This window comes from Epinephelus lanceolatus, chromosome 16 (assembly GCF_041903045.1).
Source record: "Epinephelus lanceolatus isolate andai-2023 chromosome 16, ASM4190304v1, whole genome shotgun sequence".
NCBI classification, from domain to species: domain Eukaryota; kingdom Metazoa; phylum Chordata; class Actinopteri; order Perciformes; family Serranidae; genus Epinephelus; species Epinephelus lanceolatus.
The window spans coordinates 22,670,434-22,685,426 of NC_135749.1; the positions used below are offsets into that span (position 1 = coordinate 22,670,434).

The 14,993-nt window shown below is 40.4% G+C and overlaps 1 protein-coding gene across 1 annotated transcript; it reads left to right on the forward strand.

Annotated features, from left to right (window-relative positions):
• The first annotated feature begins 4,692 nt into the window (after positions 1 to 4,692).
• On the forward strand, positions 4,693 to 14,282 carry LOC117263400 (IgGFc-binding protein-like). The gene is made up of 11 exons (XM_033636707.2): positions 4,693 to 4,972; positions 5,458 to 6,031; positions 6,771 to 7,369; positions 7,977 to 8,544; positions 8,634 to 8,884; positions 9,000 to 9,344; positions 10,905 to 11,472; positions 11,587 to 11,786; positions 12,860 to 13,234; positions 13,319 to 13,620; positions 13,975 to 14,282. The coding sequence occupies exons 1-11, from the start codon at positions 4,745 to 4,747 to the stop codon at positions 13,982 to 13,984; spliced, it is 4,020 nt and encodes a 1,339-aa protein (XP_033492598.2). The 5' UTR covers positions 4,693 to 4,744; the 3' UTR covers positions 13,985 to 14,282.
• Positions 14,283 to 14,993: the final 711 nt, after the last annotated feature.

Here is a 14,993-nt window from a genome sequence, read left to right on the forward strand (position 1 = left end):
GGCACTTAATGGCACTTATGGCATATCAAGAAGATTGCTGACCCCTGATTTAGGGGAATATATTGACAGAAATGTAATATAATATAATGAGTGAGTTTAATTCAGTGTATAATCAAATGGGAATAAGAATCATTGTGTTTTTGTTACCTTAGAATGAGCGTTTTATATCTACATAGGATGTGCTGCCTTGTCTACCATGTTGCACCGCCATGTTTCTACAGTAGCCCAGAACAGACAAACCAAACACTGGCTCTAGGTAGGCATGGACCTGGTAAATGGTAAATGGATCTGCATTTGTATAGCTCCTTTCTAGTCATCCGACTACTCAAAGTGCTTTTTACACTACAAGTCACGCAATTTGCTCCTGTAGCGTGGTACTCAGGGTGCTTTAGTCTTTTCCATGCTGCAGATGATTGATTCGACTAGATATTCAAACATGGAACAGATATTTTTTTACATTAATGCTTGTATCAGGTGTTTTTGTGTTTAGTTTAGTTTTGGGTTTTTAGCAGTGGTCAGCAACACTCTTATTTCTTGGAAAAGTCCCTGAAGGCACTCAAAAATGGGATTCAGCAACAGGGCTGGTTTAACCTGTCCTCCAGACTCCAGGCTGTAATTAATGTAATGTTATTGCATAAACCGCAGAGTAGGAGTGGTGCACTCATGGCTGAGGTTGTTGGATTTTAATGATATGAACATCAGTAACTCTGGTAGTTTAAAGCGGCTAATTTATATATATTCCTTTAAAATAGAATTGTATAAATGACAACATGAAAACAATGCGACATCATTAATGTTATGGTGTTGGTTGTTGTAATACTACAGAGTTGCAGCTCATTATGTAGCTCCTAACAGTTGGCCACCAGCTGGCAAACTCTGTGCAGCATTTAGTAGCTTCAAAAGCCTCTTTTTAATATTTTCTCAAAGAGGTAAAACATTTTCATGAGAAAAAAAAAGCTCACATTAGAGAAATTTTGTGAAGTAGAAAGCCTAATCATCTTGAGGGAATGAATCCTAACCACTGGCTGGGAGCCAGCTGAGTGGCTACACTTTTCTACGACTGTTGATATCCTGCTTGACTCGTTATCTCTAGAGGCTGACGCATGAACCCTGCCCACATACTTCACTGCCCCCATTTGTCAGCTCAGGTCTGACTGGCCTGACTGGCTTTACTGAAATGAAGCAGAGGTACTTGCTCACACCCTGGGGATCCCTTGTATCTGTGTTTGCAAAATGTTTGAATTTTGTTTAATTAATTAAAGGGACAGTTTACTCCAGCTTACTCCTTATCTTTAATGCTATTTATCAGTCTAGATTGCTTTGGTGTGAGATGCCGAGTATTGGAGATATCGGCCGTAGAGATGTTTGCCTTCTCTTGAATATAATGGAACAGATAACACTCGGTTTGTGGTGCTTAAGGCACCAAAAAATACATTTGACAAACTCAACAGCAATGTCTCTTTACAGAAATCATGACCTGGTTACTAAAAATAATCCACCAGTTTCATGTAGGAACTATTTTCTTCCTACCAAACTACACCCGCCAACCGTATCACCCCACAAAATGAAGCATGCATCTACTGCTAGCTCACCTAGCACCACTGAGCAAGCCAACAGTACAGTTCCGCCAGGGAGGACACCATTAATGTTTACATCTTGTGCTGTCATGAACACAAGCCTCTTGTCTATGAGTAGATGCACTCTGCCCCTTGTGCAGTGACAGGGTTGGATGGTATAGTTCAGCAGAAAAAGATAGTTCCCTATGAAACTACTCACCACGATGTCTGTGGATTATCTTGAGTAACTAGGTCAGGATTTCTGGAAAGAGACATTGCTGCAGATTTTTTTTTTTTTTTTCAATTTGAGCACCACAAGCTGAGTGCTATCTAGTTCAGTTATAGTCACTATCCAATGAAAATTAATATATGCTTGAGTTCAAATATTTAAATGGAGGAATTAGCTGTGACTGACACATTTCAGAAGACTGGTGCATTTGGTATCAAAATGAGTTTGTACTGCACCGTCGCCATTTTTGTACATTTTTTGATTTGTCATATAAACTACAGGATTAACTGTTCCTCTATGGGATGGGAAAATCCTCCTACTTGTTCGAGGGTTTAACTTTGGCTTTTCTTTTTTGCCTTTTTTTTGGACCTTATTTTCCCATGTTTTTGTGTCTAAGTGACCAATGGGAACAACTATTTTTTAAACTGGTCCAGTAATGAGTGAGCGCATTGCAGATGTCAGTATCACAGCAGGTTGCAATGTCACCACTGGGCAATTATGCACCATCTATTTACCTCCACTAAAAGTGTTTGGTTTTGCCGCTGACAGGCTCAGATTGTTATTATAAGTGTCTGACAACATTATTTAAAGGATCCCTACACCTTTTTGATAAACAGTAGGATCCTTTTTTTTAAAAAAACAAAAACCAGTCCCTAAATTGCCATTGTCTAACACACCAGAAGCCATTTAAATAAACAGTGTACGGAGGCAGCATCGTTTCACATCTGACTGGGTGAATTAAGGGTTTATTTTAACCAGAGTTGTGTTGTTGGAACAGTGGAAAGACCTACCAAGACAGCTTTTGAGTTTTATTTTGTTTCTGTCGACTTTGAATGAAGTGAGTTTTACAATGATAAAAGGATCTTACTCTTTAACAAATAGGTCTTTCTCTGTAGGGATCCTTTCCATAATGTTGTCAGACACTTAGAATCTGAGCCTGTCAGAGGCAAAAACAAAAAAGTGGACGTAAACTTGGGATGCAGCATGTCCAAGAGGTTACATCACAGCGCTCCTATTCAATACTGGACCAGTTTGAAAATTGGTTGCTCCCATTAATCACTAAGATACAAAAACATAGAAAAATGGGGTCCAGGTTAAAAATACTGAAGTTAACCTTTAAGTGAATGGGATTACATGAGGAGGTTAAAAACAGGCTTGTTGTTATAAAACAAACACTGGAAAATCTGTGTATTGTGCACGACTGTATAGCAACTGATACAGATCTATGTGCAAACAAAGACACTTTTACCTTTTGCATTATAACTGTGCAGATTAAATACAACAATCGGATAAAATCTTTATCTCTTTACCTTACACAAAACAATAAAGCAGTACAATTAATTACAACCCTGCAGGACAGCAGAAAATAGCTCCACTTGATCCCTGTGAAAGTAGTCACAATAGTATTGAGAATCGCACATTCAAATAATCACACCTACCCATTGTTCTTGTAGGTGGTGGCCACAGTGTCAACACATAAATCACACTTGTAGAATGTTTCACAATAACACTGTAAAGTCAAATCGATGTGCACAAAGCCAGCAGACCAATCATATATACATTTTTAAAGTGATATCAAAGGTCACACAGCAACTGAGAGTCCGATCTGTGTGATAATCACACCAGTCTTACATCCTGTTATAGGTATTTTTTTAACCATGTTCCCATCTTTTATCGATTCTTATCCAGTTTTACTTATTTTTTTAACACAACAGACCCCTTTGTGACCTAATAAAATATAATTTGCTTGATTTAATGAACATCCATCTCCCAGTCTCATCAACACAAACAAGGAACATGTCACAAGGAATGTGTCACGTGATGCTGTATGACCTCACTTCTGAGAAAAGCCATGAAAAGAAGAAGCTGATTGGTTCATCAGTGGGGCTCAGAGGGTATTTAAGCATCCTTAAATCCTGCACCTGAACCCCTGAATGCCTGCTGACCAGACCAGGTGAGAATAAAGTATCGGACAGACTATTAATTCTGATCTCACTGACTGTTTTTCTCTTTAACAACTAAACCATTAGCTAAAACACAGTAGTGGTATTTGGAAACTTCTCATGCAAGTCGAACTGCGTCACACATTATTTGCAAAATTTAATGTTTCAAAGGGAATAAGTGTGTTTTTTGAGTGCACTTTTCATTTCTTGGTTTTGTTTTCCTAGATGAAAATGTATTATATTTTCTATTCTTTTTCCTTGTAATTTATTTTTTATATACATTTTTTACTATACATATTGATAGATATAAATAAGAGACAAAATGGAGGATTGCATGTAAGATGACATGTATCTATAATGGAAAAAAATTAAAAGCTTAAAGGGTTAAAGACCAAAAGGTAAAAATTGTGTAATTTCCCTTTTGCTCTATCAGGTCCTCTACACGGACAAACATGGGGTTGTTAGCTGTTGTTATCTTTTCAGCTTTTCTGCTGAGTGGTAAGTTATCAAGATTTATTTTTAAAATATCGATCATTTATCTGATAAATGAGTGATGGTCAAGTGTTTCAGTGAGAAGTTGATCAAAGCAAAAGTTAAAGAAGAACAGCTTGGACTTAGACTTGCAGAATAAATCAGTACAAATCGTCAGCTAAACAGTAAAAGATCAATATAATCCATAAAAGAATACATTCATGACAAGACTGTGGATAATATTCAAGGATCTTCAAAGGCTTATATTAATTGAAATTTACCTTTTTTATATTGTTATAAATTTAATGCCAAAGAAATGTAAAAACTTGAAGGTTCAGACATGCATGCTCATGTAGATTTTTTCAGTATCTTACCCATTCTTTAGTTATAGTGAAATGCAGACAGTGTTCAATGTGAATTTATTGATTCTAGCTGAAAATGCAGTGAAAGAAATAAAGGACTAAATCCATCTTATTCTTTTTCCAGGATTTTGCAGAGCAGGAACAGCCACATTAACATCACAGTCCACGGGCACCTGCTGGGTCATGGGCGCTCTCCACTCCACCTTTGACAGTCATCGATACACCTTCACGGGCAACTGCACCTACACCCTGGCCAAGAACTGCCATGCTGATAAGACCCTCCCAGCCTTTGAGGTGGACACCAAGAACATGAATGAGGGTAATGTGCAGGTCCCGTCGGTGGAGACGGTCACTGTCAATGTCCACGGGATCAACATCGAAATAGTTCGCTCCGAGTTTGGCCTTGTACGGGTGAGTCAGTATTTAAGTGTTTCATGTTTCTACGTTGGCATAGTGTGACTCAGGGCAGTGATGATCTTTCTACCACTGAGGGGGGGCATTTTCAATTGACACCTTCTGCAACCCTCCAGGAGCGTCTGGGTAGATTTGATAAAATCCCCTTTGATAGAATTTTTAAGAAACTTAGCAGCCAAACAGACCGTTGTAGAGCATTCTAAAAAGAAAATCTTATATCAGGTCTTCTCAAAGTTTGATGACTACGTGCCATTTTAGAGAGCGAGCAAATGATTGAGCACCTCACAGGAAAAGTGCACACAATATGACTTTTTATGACATTTTTAATGACATTTTTATGACGTACTATTGACACTGACAGTGATACAGCCTACATAACACTCAAACATTCTAGTTTTCCACTTTGTAACACATTTGAAAGGAATTAAAAAAGAGAGACAATAAAGTGTTTGACATTAAGTGAAATCTGATTTTATTTTCAGGTCAACTATCAACAGTGGAATCTCCCGATCAACCTAAACAACGGCCAGGTGAAGCTTTTCCAGAAAGGTCTGTATGTTGTCATGGAGACAGACTTTGGCCTGGCCGTGCAGTACGACTGGAATGAGTACCTCTCTGTCACAGTGCCAGGCAGTTTTGCTGGCAGCATGTGTGGCCTGTGTGGCAACTTCAACAGCAAAAAGGATGATGATCTCACGACTCCCAGTGGCTCAGTGGCCAGCAGTGTGGCAGCACTGGGACAGAGCTGGAGGGTCCCTGGCTCTCACACCCATTGCCAAGATGGATGTGGTGTCCCATGTCAACATTGTACTCTTAGTTTAGAGAAGAAATTAGAGAAACAATTCTTCTGTAGCGCCCTTATAAAAAATTTTGTAGAGCTTTTAGGTTGTCAACCTGTGATCAACTCCAACATCTTTGAAAGCAACTGTATGCTGGACCTCTGCAGGGGTGAAACTGTGAACACGTACCTTTGCAGCACTCTTCAAGGCTACACTGACATCTGTCGGAGGTCTGGGGCCAAACCTGGGGCCAACTGGAGGACCTCTACTCAATGCCGTGAGTGATCCTATACTGTGAATACATTAATAAATCCAGTGGGGTAATCTAACTATGTGCATTTACTCAAGTACTGTGCATGAGCTTTGACTGAGACTTTTCTTTTCATGTCACCCTCTACTAGTTACTTTGGATTATTGTGACGACATTTTACTATTTTCTGAATTTTTACCAAGCAAACAACCAGCTGATTAATCAAGAAAACAATCAGCAGATTAATTGATAGTTATTAAAATAATAATTAGTTGCAGCCCTATACAAAATACTCATCTCTACCTCAGCTAACTAGGTACAGTAAAGCCCTGTTTTTACATTAATGCACGAGTAATAATAGTTTTATGATATAATATATAATAGTTTAACAGTCACATGCCAAAGTTTTCTGCATTTAGTATTTTTAATACTTTAATTGCATTATTTTTGATTATACTTACTGCACATACTTTTACTTAACAGAGTTGTAGGTGACATTCAGCACTGTTAGCACTGTTCATGCGGTTAGCACCATTAGCTGCTAGCTGTCCACTCAGCCACCTCCATGTTTTGAGCTGTATGCAGACTCTGAATCATAGATATGCTCTGAATGTTGTATATAGCTTCATCAAGTAACATTTTGCTTGTACCAGAGTATTTCTAATATGTTTTACTTTTACTTAGGTAAAGGATCTGAATACGTCCTCCCCCACTGAATAAATGTGAATATCTAAAGTGAGGATCTGTCTCCGCTTTATCCACACAGCTACACCCAAGTGCCCAAGAAACAGCCACTATGAGTTCTGTGGGACTGGCTGTCCTGCTACATGTGCAAACCCAAACACTCCCACAAAGTGCGACGCCACCTGCGTTGAGACGTGTGTCTGTGATAACGGCTTCCTGCTCAGTGGCACAAAGTGTGTCCCCAAGGCTCAGTGTGGCTGCGTGTACGAGGGTCACTATGTGGAAGCTGGAGGCTCCTTCTGGGGCGATGACAGCTGTACCACACGCTACACATGCGCCGCTGGGGGACGTTTATCTTCCAGTCAGACGAGCTGTCCTGCCGGGCGGCAGTGCCAGGTGGTGGAGGGTATCAGAGGTTGCTATCCTGTCAACTATGCCACGTGTATGGTATCTGGTGACCCACATTTTGTGACCTTTGATGGAGAGCGCTACAACTTTCAGGGCACTTGTGCGTATCAGATGGCTGCTGTTGCCTCCAATCACACCGGCCTGGAACATTTCAGTGTTGTGTTGCAGAATAATGGTCGAAATAATAAAATCGAGTCTGTTGTCAAGCTGGTAGAGGTCAAAGTATACGGGAACACCATCATTATCAGCAAAGAGCACCCTGCCGCTGTTGTGGTAATATTATTTTCCTAAACACATCAAACTTGTCAAGCTGCAACTAGTGATTGTTGTTTTCCTTATCAGTTACTGAGCAGATTAATTTCTCCATTAATTGACTGTCCTTCAAAATTGTGACATCAGTGAATGCCTTACTATGTCCAGCCAGCACTCCTAAACCCAGTGTTATTCAGTTATATTTTAAGGGCCTTTAAAGCAGGGTTATGCAGTTTTCTGGAAAGGACAAGACATGTCAGAGTTTGAAAATACATCCTCCTCCTGCAGCTCTTCCCTCTGTGTCCTAAGCTCCTCCCACCAGATGAGCATGGGCAAATGCAGGCGTTTCATACAGTAATTCAGTGTTTTCCATACATTGATTAATTTAATCTTATTTCATGTAGAGTTCTCTCTGATTATAATACAACAAATAAGACAAGAATTAGCTAACTACCACACTGCTTGTCCCTCCGCCTCACTCCCCGCCGCTGTGAACTCCTTGTTGATAAACTAGCGGAATAATTGACTAATTGTTGCAGCTCTACATACATGTACTTATGTCTGTGTGTTTATCATTAAATGTAAAGATTACTTTATGAACCTTTTATGATTTCATTATCATTTTAAGGTCAATGGTGAGCTCTCCAACCTCCCTATGATGCTGAACAGCAGTAAACTCCAACTTTACACAAGTGGCTGGTTTGCTGTAATCGAGGCAGACTTTGGAGTGAAGGTGTACTACGACTGGAACAGTGTAGCATTTGTCACCGTTCCCAGTACATACATAGGTGCGATGCAAGGTCTGTGTGGCAATTACAACCTCAACCCCAAAGACGACATGCAGATGAGAAATGGGAAACAAGCCACCGCTCCTGAGAAGCTTGGTCAAAGCTGGAAAGTCGCCACACTACCTGGTTGCGTAGACGGCTGCAAGGGCCCCTGCCCCAGCTGTAACGCCACTCAGAAAGAAACTTACAACACCAACAGTTACTGTGGCCTCATCAGCGACCCTGCAGGGCCGTTCCGTGACTGCCACGCCAAGGTTGACCCCGCAGGTTTCCTCAGTGACTGTCTGTATGATGTCTGTCTCTACCAGGGCAGCAGGAACATGCAGTGTAAAACTTTGACTGCTTACACAGCAGCCTGCCAGCTGAAAGGTGCCACTGTGTACTCCTGGAGGTCAGCTCAGTTCTGTGGTAAGGACATCTACCATCTATCAAGTCAGTCTTGTGGATTTCTTGAACCATTATACAACTAAAATAATTCTGATCCTGCCTCCTTCTAGATGCCCAGTGTCCATCAAATAGCGACTATGAGCTCTGTAGCAGTCGCTGTTTCAGGTCATGTCAGAAAGACTCAAACTGTGGAGCTCAGTGTATGGAAGGATGTGTCTGTAATGAGGGTTACCTGCTGAGTGCAGGTAAATGTGTGCCTGCCAACCAGTGTGGCTGCACACATGAGGGCAAATACTACCAGAAGGGACAGGTCTTTTACCCTGATGCCCTCTGCCAGAAGGAATGCACCTGCAACGGCACAGTAAGGATGACCATGAATAAGTTATCTGTGTTTATTCTGTACTTGGAGCAATGGAATTACATTTTAACACACAATATTTTCAACAGTGATCAAGCAGATCTGTCTCTCATATTAGGTGCAGTGTAAGAAGTCTTCTTGTAATCCATATGAGAAGTGTGAGGTAAAGAATGACGTCCGCTCATGTTGGCCTTTGAGAAAAGGAGTCTGCTCCATCTCTGGAGATCCACATTACAACACCTTTGACAACACCACCTATGACTTCCAAGGCACCTGCACCTACATTGCAGCTGAGAGCTGCCACCTGAGCAGCACAGGGCTCACCGACTTCTCTGTGATGGTGGAAAATGATAAGTGGAGTGATTTCTCTGACAATCCCAAGGTTTCAGTGACCAAACTTGTAGCAGTAGAAGTTTACGGAACTGTCTTGATCCTTCAAAAGAACGAAGTTCAAATGGTTTGGGTACGTCACTAATATCACCATTGTTTAAAAGGGCTATAACCAATAGTTGGCACTAACAGTGTATCAGCTGTTACAATGTCAAAGGGGTCATTTAAAGACATACAAAGAATTATCACCTGAATCAGCAGCTCCTCTCAGCTTTACGGAGCTTTATAACAAGTTTTGTTTAATTGTCCGACCCAAAACTTTACTGTATTAGTTAACTCTCATGGCTCTCATAGCTCTGTCCTCAGCAGCCAGGTCTCACAGAAATGCTTGAAATGATGAAGACGTCTAAACCCCTCATTATGTGGTGGTGGCACGTAATCTGTTAAAATTACCTGCCAGTCCACTGAAACAGCACCTGTGGAAATTCAATTACATTCAATTGTGGTAGTGGATGCACAAATTTCTTGGTTCAACAACATCACACAGTGGGTGGTAATTAATGTTAAGACTCCATAGGTCGTATAAAGAGTGAGAAAGTCTTCACAGAGAGGTGGTGAGGGCGGTGGACTGGTCAAACAAACACAGGATTTTCAACTATTTACATCCCATGTGAAACCAAAATCAAGGTTGACTTATTTTATCTTCATGTACTTACATACTTAACGTAGTAACATCATGTAACGTGACATATTTACACAATGTTGTGTTACTTACATCAGTGGTTCACAACCAGGGGTCTTGGATTCTTCAGGAGTCATTAGGGAAGTTCCAGGTGGTACCAAATAAAAAAAGGGGAATATTTTATTTTCGCTATTTAATTCACTTTAGAAGCGAGCCTCTGGTAGGTGCAAGTCAAAAGTGTGACTATTCTGATGACAGGTTTCACTTCCTCTATGGTTATCTCTCCTCAACTGTAGTTGACAACTATAGAATTGTAGTCTTCATCTAACAACCAAAATCTTTGCAGATGGAGGTCCCTTGACCTGATGTCTATCAATTTAGGGGTCCTTGACATGAGAGAGGCTGAGAGCCACTGACTTACATCATGTTACAACATACCTATATCCCATACATAACAAACTTATTTTAAGCAAAACCATGATCCTCTTCCAACCAAGGTTTTTTTTCCCTGAACTTAACCAAGGGGTTTGGTGCCTAAACCGGACTTAACTGTGACTGTTTCACAGCATTAACCAAGTGTTAAAAATAGCAACTGTTTCAGCATGTCACTTTAACACATTACATGCTACCACCATGTCATCAAAGTCGTGGTCATTATCATGTATTTCTGTGAGACCAGGTAGGTCTAGGCAGTGGGAAAAAAAAGAAAAAGCTCTACAACACACATAGTTAGTAACCAGCTGGTGAACTGAGTGCAGCATTTAGCAGCTAAAGAGCCAGTTTTTGCTGCCCCCAAGTGGCCAAACAAATACTGATTGCAGGTTAAAGGACAGGTTTAAAGGAGGGAGCTTTGTGAATGAAAAAAAAACCAAACAAAAAAAAACAATAGCAGACATCTTAAGCAGTCAAAATGGCAAAATATTGGAAATTGTTAAATATAACTGACAGTTACTATGTATATGTGAAATTAGATTTTTTGTATAATTTGAACAAATGAATTATTCTTTACAGATAAATGGGGTCCTACATCGCCTGCCACAAAACCTCCACAACGGTGCCGTGAAGGTTTATCAGGAGGGTTTAAATGACGTCATCATGACTGACTTTGGCCTGAGGGTCACGTATGATCTGGTCTACCATGTGACTGTCACTGTCCCTGGAAGCTACAATGGCAGAACCTGCGGTCTGTGTGGCAATTTTAACAACGACAAAGCTGACGACTTCCAGCTGCCGGATGGAAACATGACAAAGGACCTCCAGACTTTTGGAGAAGCATGGAAAGTGTCCGTGCCTGGAGCAGTCTGTAATGATGGCTGTCATGGGGACCAGTGCCCCACATGTGATGTTTCTAAAAAAGCAGCGATAGAGGCAAAATGTGCAATTATGACCAATCCCAAAGGTCCATTTGCTGCTTGCCATGATGTAGTTGATCCTGCTTTCTACTTCAAAAATTGTGTCTATGATGTGTGCATGGCCAAAGACAATCAAAGCATGCTGTGTCACAGTGTTGCTGCGTATATGTCAGATTGCCAAAACATGGGTGCAAAGGTCAAAAACTGGAGGAGTGCTTCTTTCTGCCGTGAGCCTGCCCATTTTTATCATTCTTTACATACTGTTATATCCACATGCAACTGCACATCTGTTCAACATATTTACTACAAAAACACAAACAACTCCTATTATGTGTTTACAGCTTTGACATGCAGTGCAGGCAGCCATTATGAGACCTGTGCGCTGCCTTGTACCTCCCCATGTCCTGGCCTTCGTGACATCCTCACATGCACCACGACTTGTGTTGAGGGCTGTGCCTGTGATAAAGGCTACTACTACAATGGAACTGGCTGTGTGCCCTTTGACCAGTGCAGCTGCTACTACAAAGGCAACACCTACAAGGTGAGAAGATAGTATATTATTAATGTTACAGGCAGATCTGATAAAGTAAAGGTGTGGTTTTAAGACTACATTACGAACCTGGACCTTATTTAGAGTGTATTGATAAAGCATTTAGGTTTGTCACAAGACTTAGAGGGTGCTCAACAAACGGCAACCTCTGAGGCTGAGAAATGAATGCGGAAGTGCCAAAAACTGCAGTTCATCTAATAGCCAATGAGTAAATCTCCATAGACCCCCATGTTAAAATGCCCAACCTTACAGCATGTTTACAGCCTGGTACTGTAAACAGTGTTGGTCTCTTCAGCTAATTTCAACATTCATGACAATTTTTTTTTTTTTTAAACCAATCTGTTTACATTTTATTAAGGCCCAAAGTTATGCATATTCAAGAGTGGGGTCACTTGATTGATAGGCTGTCTGTGAGGCGTCACAACCAGACGCCGCACTCTGTGAGTCAGATCCACCCCTCGCTCCTTCACAGCTCCAGGCTCTCATCCAAATAAGGTCACTTCTGGCTCCAAAAAGCCAAGATAGCAGTGGCCGAAATGTCCAGTGTCAAATGTCAGGCTTCAAAACAGCAGTCCACAAACCAATGGGTGATGTCACAGTAGCTACGTCTATTATTTATATGGTGCTATGGTGCTCAAAAGTAATGCACAGCTCTGGCATATCAATGTTCCCAAGGTGCTATATTCCCTATTTCACTATTCTGCTAATACACACCAACACTCCTGTTGTGTTGACCTCTTCCCCTAACTTTAAACTGTGTGAAATGGGAATCAAACCTGGCCCTACACCTCTTTTCTAACCCTTTGTGGCCCTTTTTTCATTCCTTCATTGGTTAGTTAATTATTTTTCCAGTTACCCCAGCCATGCCGGGGGTGCTGTAAATCCTTGAGTGCCACAAAACACAGTGCGTGAATGTTGTTAACTGTAGCAATAGTTAACATTGTGCACGCTCATTACTTGGAAATGGATACGTTCAAATAAGTGTTTATCAAAAATATGGGAACATTCATTATTGCACAGCACTGCTGCCTTTGAGCATAAACCTATCATGTGTTTTGTTGCAGGTTGGAGAGTCTGTTATAACTGATGACTGTCACAAGAGTTACACCTGCCAGGCCTCTGGTGTAACTTTGTCCAAAAACATGACATGTGAACCCAACGAGCGCTGCCAGGTCAGGAATAGCGTGATGGGCTGCCACATTCAGCACTGCTTTTTGGATGCCAGTGGGACCCTCACTGAATTTAATGGTCAAAGTGGAGCTATAACAGTTCCAGGAGCCTATGAGATTATCCAGAGCTGTGACGTCTCCCCAACAGCAGACTGGTTCAGGGTGGTGGTGAAGTTGGAGATGTGCACTCCTGGTATCAACACAATCATGGCCGTGTACGTGTTCTTTAGCGAAGTGATGGTCACAGTGGACAACAAACATGACATCTGGGTAAGTGTCTGGATAAAGAAATGACATTAATGTTACCTTACAAAATAAATATGTTGCTATAAAGTGTTGAATGTTTGTTCACAGATAGGTGGAAGACAGATGACTCAAACCACTTTCTCCCAGAATAATGTAAAAGTGTCGGTTTCTGACAACACAGTGAGAATTAATAGCACTTCTAGCCTTCAGGTGTCCTTCAGTTCAGCTAATAAACTTACCATAAGTGCTAGTAACAAAGTAGCCGACATGGTATGTGGAGCATGTGGGACAATCAGACCCACAAAAATACAAGATCTGACAAAGGGACTGCAGGCCTCTCTTGGAGGGCAGAGGACTGCTGTTGCATCTCTGAACACTGGGCAGTGGACGGCTCATGATTTCCCCCAGTGGTAAGTCACATAAATTATCTCCAAATAATGACTAGTTAGTAGCACAACAAGAGCGGAAATAGACAACTTTGCTCAAATTAGCATCAAAGATCTTGACACTATGAACACACAGAGGGTCCCAGTTTCTACAGGAACTGTCTTATTTTTCTACAAATAAAACTTAAACAAATATAAAACTGCATATATATGTGTCACTTTTGGAGATTTCTTGCAAATCAGACGATTATTATTGTCCTCATCTTTATCGCTTCCTTCTTGACTATATTAAATGCAAATAAACATGATTACTATCTGTTTCAGTGGCAGAAATTTCAACTTCACAATCTGAAAAAATATTTTCTGTTTCTGTTTCAGTGGTTCCTAAATTTCAGTCCTGCCAGCTTTTAAGACAACTGCATTGATCAACATCTTTCAGACTGACAGCATCATTGATTCATGAAATTATTTTTATCTATATAAAGAAACCCACTTGCATGTAAATCCCACTTCTTGCTACATGTTAAATGTCAAAAATCTGAAAAATGTTTGTCTTGTCAAACATCTGTAACAAAACAGTTTTTAGCTTAACTGATAATTTGCTTGGGAACATATACCAACACATAAACCACTCGAGATAATAATGATATGCATTTTAATGTGTACTCAATAAACAATTTCTGTGGTGTCTGTCTCTTATGTGTAACTATCTATGTGATAATCTGATACAACCACTGCATCAAGCTGCTGTAGCACCACCAGTTTTACTTTAAGTCCATCTGAAATCACATCCAGTCGTTCCTTTTTTGCCATCAAAAATAATGTCAGCATTTTAAATGTATTTTCAGTAGTTTCAGTATGGGTGTGTCGGCATGATGTTCAGAGATAATATTTCTTTCAGGTAACAAAACACCATATTCATATACTGTGTATGCTTAGGAAGGAGGTGGTTGTGGGGACAATGGCAGACGATGGTGGGCATACAAAGTGCAGCACCTTGACACCAGAACTTTGGGTGAACGTCCAGAACAAAAAGCACTTTGGTTGAGGTTAAAGAAAGATCAGGATTTCAGGTAAATGTTAACAAAAAGGTTGTTTTTTTGTTTTTTGTTTTTTAAAAAAAGTTGATATTGCAAGATTGCCTATGTTGGTGGAAAACAAGTGAAATACAAAATCAGTGAACATTTTGCTGATACATTCAGTATCAACATTTTTGCAACTTACCAGATAATTATTTAGCAACATTTCCTCAAGATGGTAATATAAAAAGTAATTTGTTATGCATTACATTTCCTAAAATGTATTTGCTGCAGATTTTATGTTTCAAATTAGTTGTATATAAACATCATTTCTAGAAGACGGGGCTGCTGTGTTTGATTGACAGCAGATGGCAGGAT

What these genes read in the sequence shown, in the direction of transcription:
- LOC117263400 (XM_033636707.2), top strand. Translation starts at nt 4,745, where the DNA reads ATGGGCGCTCTCCACTCCACCTTTGACAGTCATCGATACACCTTCACG. An exon ending in AGCACCCTGCCGCTGTTGTG is followed by an intron (nt 7,370 to 7,976) that starts GTAATATTATTT and finishes TATCATTTTAAG; the next exon opens with GTCAATGGTGAGCTCTCCAA. An exon ending in GAGGTCAGCTCAGTTCTGTG is followed by an intron (nt 8,545 to 8,633) that starts GTAAGGACATCT and finishes GCCTCCTTCTAG; the next exon opens with ATGCCCAGTGTCCATCAAAT.